The 14,087-nt window shown below is 43.0% G+C and overlaps 1 protein-coding gene across 2 annotated transcripts in view; it reads right to left on the bottom strand.

Annotated features, from left to right (window-relative positions):
- Positions 1-3,226: 3,226 nt before the first annotated feature.
- The window catches only part of TBPL2 (TATA-box binding protein like 2), a 29,098-nt gene continuing 18,237 nt past the window's right edge, over positions 3,227-14,087 (bottom strand). Inside the window, exons 5-8 of one of the 2 annotated variants that reach the window (XR_005293602.2) lie at positions 13,330-13,497; positions 9,598-9,692; positions 8,599-8,757; positions 3,250-3,795 (exon numbers count right to left, since the gene is read on the bottom strand). Coding sequence is in view for 1 of the 2 variants with exons in the window: in XM_038406504.2 (XP_038262432.1) it covers positions 3,716-3,795; positions 9,598-9,692; positions 13,330-13,497 (343 nt within the window). In the remaining variant the exon portion in view is untranslated. Of the gene's footprint in view, positions 3,796-8,598; positions 8,758-9,597; positions 9,693-13,329; positions 13,498-14,087 lie in introns of both variants that reach the window. The other variant, XM_038406504.2, reaches the window with a different exon arrangement.

Below are 14,087 nucleotides of genomic sequence, written 5' to 3'. Positions count from 1 at the left end.
CATTTATGATGTGGTATTAATTTTTTTTTAAATAAATGGAACCACCTTTGTCTTGTCCACTAACTGGACTTTCCCCATTTAGTTCAAGCAGATTTGCATTTGCACCAGCATTGGATCAGGAATCCCATTTGGTTTCAGTTGTGGTTCTCCATTCTGTTCTTGAGTTGATTGCAGAATTCACACTAATATTTTATCTTCAGCATCATTCATGCCTGGCCAGAATAGGACACCATGAGCTCTGATGTATACACTTCGCAATGCAGAGCACATCTGGGCACTAGGCTTATTTCTGATCTAATACTGTATGGTATCATGACAGCATCCAGAACATCCTCATGCACCAATTTCATCTCTACATCCCTGTATGTTTTGAGGTACCAGGGCTTCTCCATTCCAAACCAGCCATTCATCTAGAATCACTTTAAAGTTCTTTAACTCAATCTTTCAAGTTATGCGACTTAGTGCTACCCACACACAAGTGACCTTTCCAAAACAAAGTCTGACAGACTCCTCTTCCTGCAATTTTGTTGAACTATTTATACGCATTCTTGAAAGCCTATTTCCTTGCTCGGGTTACAGGACATGAGTCAGGGCTACAAAAAGTTTTACCATTTCACATGACGCCGCACGACCCCCCGCCCATAGCTACTGTCATAACCAGCATGCAAATAGTGATCCATAGTAGTAATCTCAGTCAAAATCCATGTACATTTCCTCCTCCACAAAACATTAAGACTAAGAACTAACCCAAAAAGAGAAAATATAATCCGCTCTGAATTAAAGAAAGACCATCCCCAAGACAGAGCATAAATAAAGTTCAGCGTACAAGGCATTTGGAGGGAAAAAATAAAGCCAGTTGAATTGCTACAAATCCCTGACAGAACCTGGACATTAGTATACTGCTTCATAAAAACAAAATAGGTAGAACCAAGACAAACTTACTAAGTTTTTTTTAAAGACAAAAGCTGGACAATATCAAGAACTTAAAGAAAAACAACATACCAATTAGGCTTAATTCTCATTTATGAAGTACCTTGTCTACACCTTAAAGTTTTGCTGCCTTAACTATACTGCCATAGTTAAAGCAGTGAACACACCATCGTGTAGATAGTTATACAAATATGAAAGTGTTGCTGATACAACTGTTGGAATAAAACTTTAAATATAGACAAGGACTGAGGCTGCTTTTCACTTTCAAACTCAGAATGCTTCTCCTAATGCAAACTAATTTGCAACTACTTTAAAACTACCAGAACTTCACAAACTGGCTTTAATGTAACCAAGAATCAAGCCAAGAGTTTTAAAGATGATTATTACAGAGCCAGGAAATTGTAAGCCTAGGTTAAACTGGAGAACATTTAAAGTATGGAAATTCACAATTCAAATATTGCTCCTAGAGTAGAGAATGGGAATGGAAGAAAGATTTCATCAAGTTATCAGGAATGAGATGATTTTTCCATTAGCGATGAAAAAACAACAACAAACTATGCATGACTCTAGGAGACAGGAAAGGCTTCAGAAATAGTATTGGACTGTATGGCAACTTGACACAATCCAAAATAGACAAGTTGAAATGGGAGATAAAACTCCCAGACACGATTGTTAAGTCTTATCATGGGCAGAGGTTTGATATACTGCATCTGCTGTCTGATACAAGGGACACACACACGTAGAGAAAGCTTCTTGGCAATGGGTTGTGCTTGTCTTCGTTTCTCAATAAGGCACTCAACAGTGACCTCTAGTGGCTCAAAAAAGAAAAGGAGGACTTGTGGCACCTTAGAGGCTAACACATTTATTTGAGCATAAGCTTTCATGAGCTACAGCTCACTTCATCGGACAATGAAAGCTTATGCTCAAATAAATTTGTTAGTCTCTAAGGTGCTACAAGTACTCCTTTTCTTTTTTGCGAATACAGACTAACACGGCTGCTACTCTGAAACCTCTAGTGGCTCAGTAGAGTGAAAGCTAATATCAGCACAGCTTTATTCTCTTTGTAACTAGAGATGGTGGGGTTTATCTTAGTTGCAGTTAAATGAAAGACTGCTAAAACTTCAGTCTCTGAAACCCTGAGGAGAGCATTGCTATATTGCATTTACCTCTGACATATAGACAAGGAGTTGTCTTTTACACTTTGACAATGCTGCTTCACCATTCCTCATGAATGATTGTTGCCAGTTTGTATGGGGACAAGACTTGTAAGTTTGCCTGAAACAAAAAGTAGTAATACTTAAAAAACAAAACAAAAAAAAACAAGAAAAAAACAGTGGCAGAAGAGGAAAGACTGGGACATAAAATAGATTACCTACTTGGGAAGTTATTGAATCATGAGCAAAAGGTTGTTTGACTTGGTGTGAAATGTCAATCTTGCAGAGATTGGGCCTTCCTTCAGTCACTCATTAAATTTAAAAGCAGTGTTGCAGGCTCTTTGGCCATATTGCCAGGATGGACAAAACCAACTCAGCAGACTGTGCTCTTAGAGCCTCTATCGATACACAAAGGAATGCACCCACTGGCCCGACTTGGTACCACTGCAGGCCCATGTCACAGATTTGTGGATTTGCAGGATTAAACCAGATCTGGGAGCTTCACTATCCAATACCAGTGCAATGCCATCAGCTGTGGTCACACTGCCTGGTGCAGTGATCTTGAGCAGACTATGCGTGTTTGATGTTGAAGTTATCAAGTGTCCCAAGGATGGTGGTAGGATCTCAGCTCTGGCTAAGCCTCGACTAATTCTCTAGCTATGGGGGATTTTTTTGCTTTTTTTTTTTTAAAGTCCTAATAAAGTTTGTATTTTTCCTATGATTTAAAGTAAGCTGGTAAAGTCAGTATTTTAAAGTAGCTTTCTAAACTAAGTTGAGAAGTTTTGTTGGTTCAGACCTAATTGTACTTACATACCCTGCACTTCGAGAGGGCTGTGATAATGCAAATGGAAACATCAGATTGTAGGTTACCCTTTACTTGTCCAAACCCAACCCCAGATACTTTGTAGAACCTGTGTCCCTTATGGCTAGTGATTTTTGGGGGGGGGGGGAGGGAGATAATAGGTAGCTTGTCAGCTACCACTCTTGCTAGCCCTCATTGACAATTTTACCCTAACCAAGTGCCACCAAATGGCATAATTTACCTGATTTTGTATCATTCTCTGAGCCAGAGAATGATACAAAGATCATTTGTGAACTCATGTGTCTGGATGTTTGACAGTAAAAAAGACTCGCATTAAATTTTGTAATATCCATTATACACAAAAATAAGGTCTGAATTAACATGAAATTAGCTGTTAGTGCTACAAGATATTGATCAAAATCTTACGGATTTTAAGAAGACTGATCTATAGACTAACCTCCATTGATACATGCATTCTAATGCAGAAAAATAGATTTTCATTAATTGTACTGTAAAATATTTTATAGTGCAATAACGGTCCTAATTTACATTCCTGTTCAAAAGTAAATGTACTTTTGCTTATTGTGAATTCTTTAACAGAACTTGATACAATGACTGAACTCATTAGAAACATCAAGTTTTACAGCAAAATTGTTTCATGCTACTTACAAAAAGCGTGCATCTAATCATAGTTTATAGTGTGTTCAAAATGGCTTTATATGCCTACTAATCCACAATTCTGTATTCAGGTATCGGAATACTGTTACATTGGTTCTATGCATAAACATACAAACCTATATATTCCTCTTCATTTTTTTGGAAAGAAATTTTAAGATGCTTTCTTGAAACCCTTTAGAATAGGATAGATGTTTTCAAATGCCTCATAGATTTCAGAACGCTCTTTGGCACCTATAAAAAAAACAGTTAAAAACAGTTTAAGAACTAAGACAATATTAAAGATGGCTCACAAGGTTGCATTCATTACTGTTAAGTCAACACCAATAAGTACTAGTATAATAGCTAATAAAAGCATTCCCAAAGATGAGAAAAAACAAGGTTCTTATTTAAATCTCTTTCAGAGGCATAGTCAAAATTAGATAATTTCAGAAGCAAGATTCCTTTCCATGATACCATCCCCACCTTATTATTAAAACAGTAGGTTTATTTTTATCTTGTTCTCATCTTGAAAAAACAAAGCTAGACTAGTCAGTATCTGATCTTTCATTTTGGGTTCTTGCAGTGGAATACTGCTGTGATTTTTTGAGTTACTTATACCATAAAGGAATACTACATTTTTCAAGAGAGAGAATACAGTGCCCCAGGGAGATTTTTAAAATTCCCTGGAATTGTTTCTATTAGTTAGAATTAGTTTTAGTTTTTATAGAAGAGTGTATGAATCCCATAATTTTTCAGATCAAATTTGGATGCAACGTCCCCATCAGTATTAGTTGTAGGACTGACTAATTAGTCAGCATTTAATGCTCAGTTATGTTATGAAACATTCAAAAGAACAGCCACAGTAGGTCAGACTAATGGTCCATCTAGCCCCATATCTGGTCTTCCAACAGTGGCCAGTGCCAGATGCCTCAAAAGAATGAAAAGAATAGGTCAATTATCAAGTGATCCATCCCATTGTCCACTCCCAGCATCTGGCAGTCAGAGGCTTAGGGACACCCAGAGCCTGAGGTTGTGTCCCTGACCATCTTAGCTAATAGCCATTGATGGACCCGTCATTCATGAATTTAATTCTTTTTTAAACCAGTTATACTTTTGGCCTTCACAACGTCCTCTGGCAACGAGTTCCACAGGTTGACTGCCAGGTGTGAAGAAGTACTTCCTTTTCTTTGTTTTAAACCTGCTGCCTATTAGTTTCATTGGATGACCTCTGGTTCTTGTATTATGTGGAAAGGTAAATGCCACTTCCTTATTCACTTTCTCCATATTGTTCATGATTTTATAAACCTCTATCATATGCCCCCTTAGTTGTCTCTTTTCCAAGCCGAATAGCCCCAATCATTTTAATCTCTCCTTATATGGAAGCTATTCCATACCCCTAATAATTTTTGTTGCCCGTCTCAGTACCTTTCCATTTCTAATATATCTGTTTTGAGACAGGGCAACCAGAACGGCACTCACTATTCAAGCTGTGGGTATGCCATGTATTTATATACGGACATATTTTCTGTCTTATCTTTCCCTTTCCTAGTGGTTCCTAACATTCTGAGATTTTTTGATTGCCACTGCACATTGAAAACGTCTGCTCAGAGAACCATCCACAATGATTCCAAGATCTCTTCCATGAATGTAACAGCTAATTTAGATCCCATCATTTTGTATGGATAGTTGGAAATGCGTTTTCCAGAGAGCATTACTTTGCATTTGTCAACATTCATGAGACTAATTTTAGGAAGAGACTGATCAAGATAAGTCCAGTGTTGACAGTTTAATGGGACATTCTAGTTAGAGTCAAAAGTGAAACAAAATAAGAGGGTAGGCGGGGTTAATCTCCTCTGGTTTTTCATTCAAGTACTCAGTATTATGAATATTGACCAGCAGCGTTTCCCAACTCTAGAGCATTTCTCCTACCTCTCAGTGCCTTGATTAAGTTATTGTCTCTTGCATCGTTCATATAAAATCAACCCAGTGACATCCCCACTACCATGTTAACTTTTTAGTTAACAAAACCATGGAGGCCAAGAACATTTGTTGCTGACATTAGTAACATTAGGATGGAGGAGCAACCAGCAAACACTAAAAATAAGCAATATGCACTGAAATGGACCTCTAGCCAGACTAAGGCACACCAACATGTGCACCTTGTCATGCAGGCAGTCTAGGTGCCAGCTCATACTAAGGTCCCTCTCCCTCAACTGAATAATGACAAATACATAGGTGAGCCAGACTGATTTCAGCTGTATGTTAGTAATTGTAAAATAGGTATAATTCTAAGAATGTGCTTAGTGTTTAGATTTTGAGTGCTTGTGAGTTGCTGCAGGCATTAATCTCACTTATAATATCCATATCCCATGTTGTAAGGAAGTATTTGAGCATTTGCATTGAAAGCCTTTGTAATGGTGTAAGTCACCAGACAGGAAAGAGATGAAAACGATCAGGGGGCTGGGGCACATGACTTACGAGGAGAGGCTGAGGGAACTGGGCTTGTTTAGTCGGCAGAAGAGAAGAGTGAGGGGGGATTTGATAGCAGCTTTCAACTACCTGAAGGGGGGTTCCAAAGAGGATGGAGCTCGGCTGTTCTCGATGGTGGCAGATGACAGAACAAGGGGCAATGGTCTCAAGTTGCAGTGGGGGAGGTCTAGGTTGGATATTAGGAAACACTATTTCACTAGGAGGGTGGTGAAGCACTGGAAGGGGTTACCTTGGGAGATGGTGGAATCTCCATCCTTAGACATTTTTAAGGCCCAGCTTGACAAAGCCCTGGCTGGGGTGATTTAGTTGGTGTTGGTCCTGCCTTGAGTAGGGGATTGGACTAGATGACCTCCTGAGGTCTCTTCCAACCCTAATCTTTAATGATTAACTAGTGTAAAATGCTGGTCTCCAACAGAAGCTGTTATGTCCTACCTGACAGGGAAGGCCCATTGACACTAGACAGATATTAAAGAGGACAAAAGACTTTACTCTCCCCCTCCACCTACAGGAAGATGAGTCTTACAAGTGAATTCCTCCAATCAGCTGTGTTTGCAGCTCACAGGAAGGTGGGGGGCAGGGGGGGGGGAAGGAGAAAAGAGGGAAAATAAAAACCTCACAAAATGGAGGAAATGTATTTCATTGCTGCTTGGACTCTGGGGGCAAGGTTTCTAGGCATAAGCAAGAGACTCCCCAGCTGCTTAGCCGAGGTTAGCCCTACAGGATATATAGAGCTTGCCTATTATAGAAACTTACCTTTTGAAACTTAAGACTAATTTGTGGATGTTATGTTTACCTACAGTAACCTTGTAAAAGAACTCTTATTTCAGTTTCCTATTAATAAATCTGTATACAGTTTATTATAGGATTGGCTACAAGCACTGTCTTTTGTGCGAGACCTAAGGTGCAAGTGACTTGGGCAAGTGACTGGGGTGCTGGAAGAATTTTTGTCGTGGGGGTGCTGATGAGGGAAGCCATGTATTTGGTCTTTGTTATTACTACTTCAAGCCAAGGAGTACAGTCGTACCCCCAATACCCCTCATTCCAGCGCCACTGTAAGTGATTGGTCCTTTGGGACTGGAAGCAACCTGAACAATGCTGTGCTTCATGGTGTAAGGCAGGGGTCTCGAACTCAAATGACCACGCGGGCCACATGAGGACTAGTACATTGGCCCGAGGGCTGCATCACTGACCCCCCCACCCCCACTCCAACGCTTCCATGAGGCTCTGCCCCGCCCCGCCTATTCCCACCCCTTCCCTGCCCCCATTCCAACCCCTTCCCTGAAATCCCCACCCCAACTCCACCCCCTCCCTGCCCCCAGGGGGTACAGGAGGGGTGCAGGGTGCAGCAGGGGGGCAGGGTGGGGGGGTCGGGAGGGCGGGTCCGGCCTGGCACAAACCGGGAGCAGGGCAGGCTCCCTGCCTGCCTGCCCTGCCCCTGCGCCACTCCGGGAAGCGGCCAGGACCTGGCGGGGAGGGGGCAGGGGGCCACAGGGGTCTGTGTGTTGTCCTGGCCACTCCTCCAGGTACCTCCCCCGAAGCTCCCATTGGCGGGAACGGAGAACCGCGGCCAATGGGAGCTTCGGGGAAGGTACCTGGAGGTGCGGCCAGGGCAACACACAGACCCCTGTGGCCCCCCACCTCCCAGGTCCCGGCCACTTCCCGGAGCAGCATAGGGCAGGCAGGGCAGGGCAGGGCGCCTGCCCTGCCCCCGGTGCGCGCTAGGCTGGAGCCGCTCTAGGTAAATGCTGGGGGCTGTGGGGAGCTGGCGGGCCGCAGAAAATAACCCCACGGGCTGCGTGTTTGAGACCGCTGGTGTAAGGGGCCATCTGCTACAAAGCTAGACTCGCCTAGGTGACCAGATAGATTGGAGTACCCAAGGAGGCTGTCTGTGACTCCATGTTTAGGCTGTAACAGTGCCTGAGGCGTTTACATGGAGGCTATGTCTACAATAGCACTTTTGTTGCTCAAACTTGTCGCTCAGGGGTATGAAGAAAAAAAAAAAAAAGACGACCCTCCCCCCTCCCCGACCAACATACACTGACAGAAGCACCGGTGTGAACAGTACTATGTTGATGGGAGATGCTTCCCCACCCATAACTACCGCTGCTCATTGGGGGTGGTTTAATTATGCCAACAGGAGAGCTCTCTCCTGTTGGCATAGAGCGGCTACAGAGGATACCTTACATCGGCGCAGCTGCATTGGTACAGCTGTGCCACCGCAAGGTCTAGTGTAGACATAGCTTAGATTTCACCAACTAATCATCAAAGTATAGAACTCTCGGCCAATTTGAGGTTTGTGCCCTCGTTCTCATCAGTCTGCCTTGAGGTTGGTAGTCACGCTCCTGAGTCACTGCAGGACAGCTTGATATTCCTCAAACCTTTTTAGGTTCCCACTCCATCAAAAGATAAAACCCACACCACACACCCATCGACTCTGCTCCGAAATGTTATTTCCTGATGTTCGGACCACCAGAAAATCCTTCTGGATCAGCCAGGGGACCATAGGAGCTCAGTAAGTCCTGTTTTAGAATTGCAGTAAGGCCCAGGTTTCAAAATGGGACTTACCTGAGCCCTTATGGGCCTGCTGTGTGCCTCAGCAGAGGTGTGTTTGTTGTTGTGTGGTTTGGTGGTTTTTTTTTTTTTTTTTTTTTGTAGTTATGACATCCAAAAATGTATTCTGGAGGCATCAGTGGAGTGTAGATGGCCAGGATGACTTCATGGGACCTAAGGAGGAGGAGATGTTTTTAAGCTTTCTGTCTGGAATGCCCAGTTAATTGACCTCATTCATAATTACAATTGGAAGATCCTTTGGGCAAAGGCATGCAATTTTTATTTGCCTTTAAATTACCGTCTACCCTATGTTGGTACATTGGCACCATTCAGCCTGCGTGTCTGATAAAGATACGGTTTGCCTTTGTAGTCAAATTGAATAAGGGGAAGATTTCCCCAAGATGGTAAAGGTTCCAGAAAGAACGCTCAGAAGTGTTCACCCAGGAATTTTAATGTTTACTTATAGATTTGGATTCTAAGTTATTGACAAGTGCTCTGATTCATCATAGCACTTAATTTTAAGTGCTTTTCTGAATGAGGGCCAAGATTAGGCCAGACACCTTCCTTTCCCATGGGCAGCTACTATGCTAATGATAAAAAAAAAATTCTAATTGAGGAGGGAAAGCATGATCAGGTTTTGTTGCAATAAGATTTTGAGTTCCCTGAAAGTATCAGATTACAAATAGGCTTCTAGTTGTGGTGTTTATTAAAATAGCATGCTGATGTATTTGATACCTTGACACAAGTGGAGAATTAACCCCCCCCCCCACAGGATGCACAAGTTTAGTAACATGTAGGATTTCTTTTGAGTGGTTATTCGAACTCCTGTGGAGCGTTCTAATAGTACATAACTATGGTACTTTTGTATCCTCAGTGTTTTGCTGAAAGGGATGCCTCTAGATTTTGCCAGCCAGTAGTGTTTGCACTATGCAAAAAACATCAGCTTAGCTTAAAAAGGTCATCCTACTATACAGAATGCTCCGAGTTACTGCTGTACATAAAGAGACCACTTACCAGTCAGTACAACTTTTCCAGACACGAAGATAAGCAACACAATCCTTGGTTTGACCATCCTATAAATAAGGCCAGGAAATAGTTCTGGTTCATAACTGTTCAAAGAAACAAAAGGGAAAAGGGTTAGGAGCACTGCTTGGCAATTTGATTTTTACTACTAGTTTATTTTATGAAATATAAGCTGCTCCTTTATGTTAGAATTGTGTTAGTTGTGCCAATGGTTTTGGTTACCTATGATTAGTTCCCTGACTAAGTAGCCCAATTTTCAAATGTCCTGAGCACCCATAGCTCCTAATGAAGCCTTGTAGCATCTCTCACCTCATTGCAGCCAGTAAGGACTGTGGATACTCAGCACCTTTAAGATCTGGGCCACTTTCAAATGTGAGTAACTAAAGGTAGGTTCCTGAGTAAGTGTTGGCATTACTGTTTTAGAACAGTCCAAGGAAGGATTCTTGGGGACAACACAGAAAACTTCAGTTACAAATGATTTATAAAAATACAGCAAATAAGGAGATAACCAAGTAGTTCTACAATACACACTAAGCCAAGATGGCCCAAGATAATGACACATAGGGTATTAAGCCTAATTCAAACAGAGGCCCAATTTGAACTTTTAAATTTCTGTTGCGTTCAAGCCTTTTTCCAAGCATCCTGTGGTGTCCTTTGTGGTGACTGAATTTTGAACAAATGCACCTTAAACATGTTAAGTCAGTCACCCAGCCATGAGGTTACACATGTATTACATGTTAACTTGGAACAGTTCAGAACATAGATCATAACCTTGTACAAGAATATGCATACAAGAAGTTTTCACTTGGGCATTGTCCACCAATAGGAAGAGTTCTGTATTTGCTTCAATATTTCTCTCTCCACTTAGGATTAGGCTACCTACCTCAGTGCTTCTAGAGGCACACTATCTCTTTGTGTACACAATTCCCATCACACCAGAGGTTTTAAGACTAGCTTAGTAAGACCGGTTCAGGCCGCTGGAGCTTGATCTACACCATGACTCCACATGGTTTTAAAGAGTTGGTTCAGCTGAACCAACTACGAGATTGGTTAGAATTGGAGGAAGTTTCTCCATTCGTTACAGACGTGGTCCATGGGACCAAAACCTCACCATGACCTAGATATGCCACATGGCAGCGGCAAGTGCTAAATTGAGACCAGTCCAGTATTATCCTGGATATGAAGATCATTCAATCTTACCGAACACCTCTGGCATGTCAAAATTCTTTGTGCACAGCAAGTATGCTGCAGCAGCATTGGATACAGGGCTGGCTCTAGGTTTTTTGCCGCCAGAAGCAAAAAATTTGCCGCCCCAATCTCTAAGAGCGCAACTGCCCGAGCAAAGAAAAAAAAAAAGGGTGGACAGAATGCCACCCCTGGAATTGTGCCGCCCCAAGCACGTGCTTGCTTTGCTGGTGCCTACAGCCAGTCCTGATTGGATATTGCCGTTATCTTGCCATGTATACTCCCCAATCAGCAGGAAAGCGGTTTCAAGAGAAGCATTTCTCTAACAGTGAGCAAAGGAACCAACAATCATAGAATCATCAGACTGGAAGGGACCTTGAGAGGGCATCTAATCCAGTCCCGTGCACTCATGGCAGGACTAAGTATTATCTAGACCAGTGGCTCTCAACCTTTCCAGACTACTGAACCCCTTTCAGGAGTCTGATTTGTCTTCCATACCCCCAAGTTTCACTGCACTTAAAAACTACTTGTTTACAAACATCAGACATAAAAATCAAGAGAGTGTCCTAACACACTATTACTGAAAAATTGCTTGCTTTCTCATTTTTGCCATACAATTATAATGTAAATCAACTGGAATATAAATACTGTACTTACATTTCAGTGTACAGAGGTGGCCAAAATTACTGACCCACCAAGTCGCATACGACAATCTTTAGAGGTTCAGGAGCCAGAGTGCACCTATCTGGGCTCCAACCTTGCAGGGAGGGAGGTCTTGGGGTGTCAGCCCTGAGACCACTGTTCCCTATAAGCTGTGCGCGCACACACACAGATCCTAAACCCCACGCACACAGCGAAACACTGCGCGCACAAAAATTTGCACAGAAGAAATTTTTTGTGCACACGGCCTGTCAAAAATTAGAGGAAACATTGCCCGAGACCATGCTGGGCAGAAGCCAGAGGTGATGCATTGGGGGGCATATGGAATCACGTGTCCCCCCTGATTTTTACCAGGGTTTGCTGACCCTGCTCGGTCACATGATGCCACTGGGCCCCCTTCCGGCTGGAGCTGGCAAGCTGGGAGCTGCGGCCCTGGGGAGAGGCAGGGGCAAGCAACTGGGAGAGCCACTGCTTTTGCCACTGCCTCTCCACACCAAATGAACACCTGGGAGCTGCAGGGAGGGGCCCCTGAGGGTAATGTGGGGGGGGAGAATGACTCAAGCTGTTGGGGCTCAAAATTTAAAATTGTGCCCCCCCCCTTCCCTGAGCAGGCACCAGTCATCTCTGGCAGAAACCCTGAGCACTACCCCCCACCCAGGCTAGTGGGCTAGCGGTGCTGGAACAATTTGTATAGTGGGGATGCAGAGAGCCATTGAACCAAACTGTGAACCCTGTATATGATGGAAGCCATTTCAAGCCAGGGGGTGCGCCAGCACCCCTCGTTCCAGCACCTATGGGTAGACAGAGAATGGGAGAGGGCACGGGGACTCCACGAGCTGTACTTTAACTGTAAAAAAAATTGCATGCGGCTTGCAAGCTGCAGTTTGGCTACCCTGGTATAGTACCTAGAGCAGTATAAACAAGTCATTGCCTGTATGATATTTTAGTTTGTACTGACTTCGCTCGTGTTTTTTATGTAGCCTGTTGTATAACTAGGAAAATATCTAGATACGTTCATGTACCCCTGGAAGACCCCTGCGTATCCCCAGGGGTACTCGTACCCCTGGTTGAGAACCACTGATCTAGACCATCCCTGACAGGTGTTTGTCCAACCTGCTCTTAAAAATCTCCAACGATGGAGATTCCACCACCTCCCTGGGCAATTTATTCCAGTGCTGAACCACCCTGATGGTCAGGAAGTCTATTTACACTTAGATTTACTACTGTCTTGTCCTTCATTTTAACTGGATCTTATATATATATATATATCAAAATTTGTCTAGAAAAAAAAACCCCTCTAGCAGAGCAAAGCATGCTGGTAACACTTTGAGAAAACCAAAGAATGAAGATACAATGTTGAATATTTTAGTACCATATTCCTATGGCAAGAGAACTGCCAAGCACAACACTTCGCTCCCTAAAGATACTCAGGAGCGTACTTTTAAATAGCCAGCCACTAACTCCCTGAGTTAGTCACTCTCGCAGAGCTGTGAACGCTCCTGCCAACATCAATCGTGCTGGTGCACAAGCCATATTGACTTTTGCCACATGAGAAACAAACATGCTGCATAAGGTTTATCAATAGGCATTACTGCAAAAGACAATCAAAATGTTACGGGTCTAGTCTAGTGTATGTGAAACAGACGATCGATGCCACAGAGATAGTGGGTGCAGCAGACCAAGGGTATGCCATGGCATTTAATAGCTCACTGATATGCAGTACACATCTTACCATGCTAGCACAGCATCAACATTTCTTCTCTTACGTTCGTCCTTTTACACATGAATTCATCCCTACGTGTTATTCATAATTGAGCCCTCCCTACAATAGGAGCCTGGTACCTCTCTTTGCCAGTCACTACCCCCTTGCCCACATACCTACTGAATTGCTGATGAGTTAGAACCAATCCTTCCAGCCTGATGGGGAACCTCACATCACAACTGCCCACCATATTCTGTATTTTGAAGTCCAGGAACTTGGCAGGGAACCCAAGCTTCTGTACCACACGTGCGTACTTCCTAGCTGCAAGCCGCGATTGCTCTTCACTGCAGGGAGCACAGAGATGGAAACAGGAATTTGAGGTCTAATGGTTTCTGGATGTACAGCCTTATTTTGAAATTTAAATTAAAAACCCCTCACCCTGTTGGCTGTAGTCACATTCTGGCTTTCATCAATCCCATCTTGTTTATAGGAGAGTTTGGTGTTCTCAGTTCAGAGAGCGGGCCAGACTCAAGATCCTGAACAGGTCTAGCAGTCTTATGGTCCAGCAGCTGGAATTTACATGGGTGTTTGTTTTAAGTGCCACAAAGATTGTGTGTTGCAACCAGTTCTTACAGATCCAGGAATGGGATCAGGGGTAAAAAGGAAGGTCTTGCATTGCTGCAGCATAGGTTATATGAAGGGCCCTACCAAATTCATGGTCCATTTTGGTCAATTTCACAGTCAGAGAATTTTAAAAAATCGTAATGTCATGATTTCAGCTATTTAATCTGAATTTCATGGTGTTGTAATTGTAGGGGTCCTGACTCAAAAAAGGAGTCGTGGGAGGGTTGCAAAGGTTATTGTAAGGGAGGTTATGGTATTGCCACCCTTAATTCTGTGCTGCTGCTGGCAGCAGTATTGCCTTCAGAGCTGG

This window comes from Dermochelys coriacea, chromosome 6 (genome assembly GCF_009764565.3).
Source record: "Dermochelys coriacea isolate rDerCor1 chromosome 6, rDerCor1.pri.v4, whole genome shotgun sequence".
Lineage (NCBI taxonomy): Eukaryota > Metazoa > Chordata > Testudines > Dermochelyidae > Dermochelys > Dermochelys coriacea.
The sequence above is the reverse complement of the archived record's forward strand: the minus strand, read 5'-3'. Positions and strand labels throughout refer to the sequence as shown.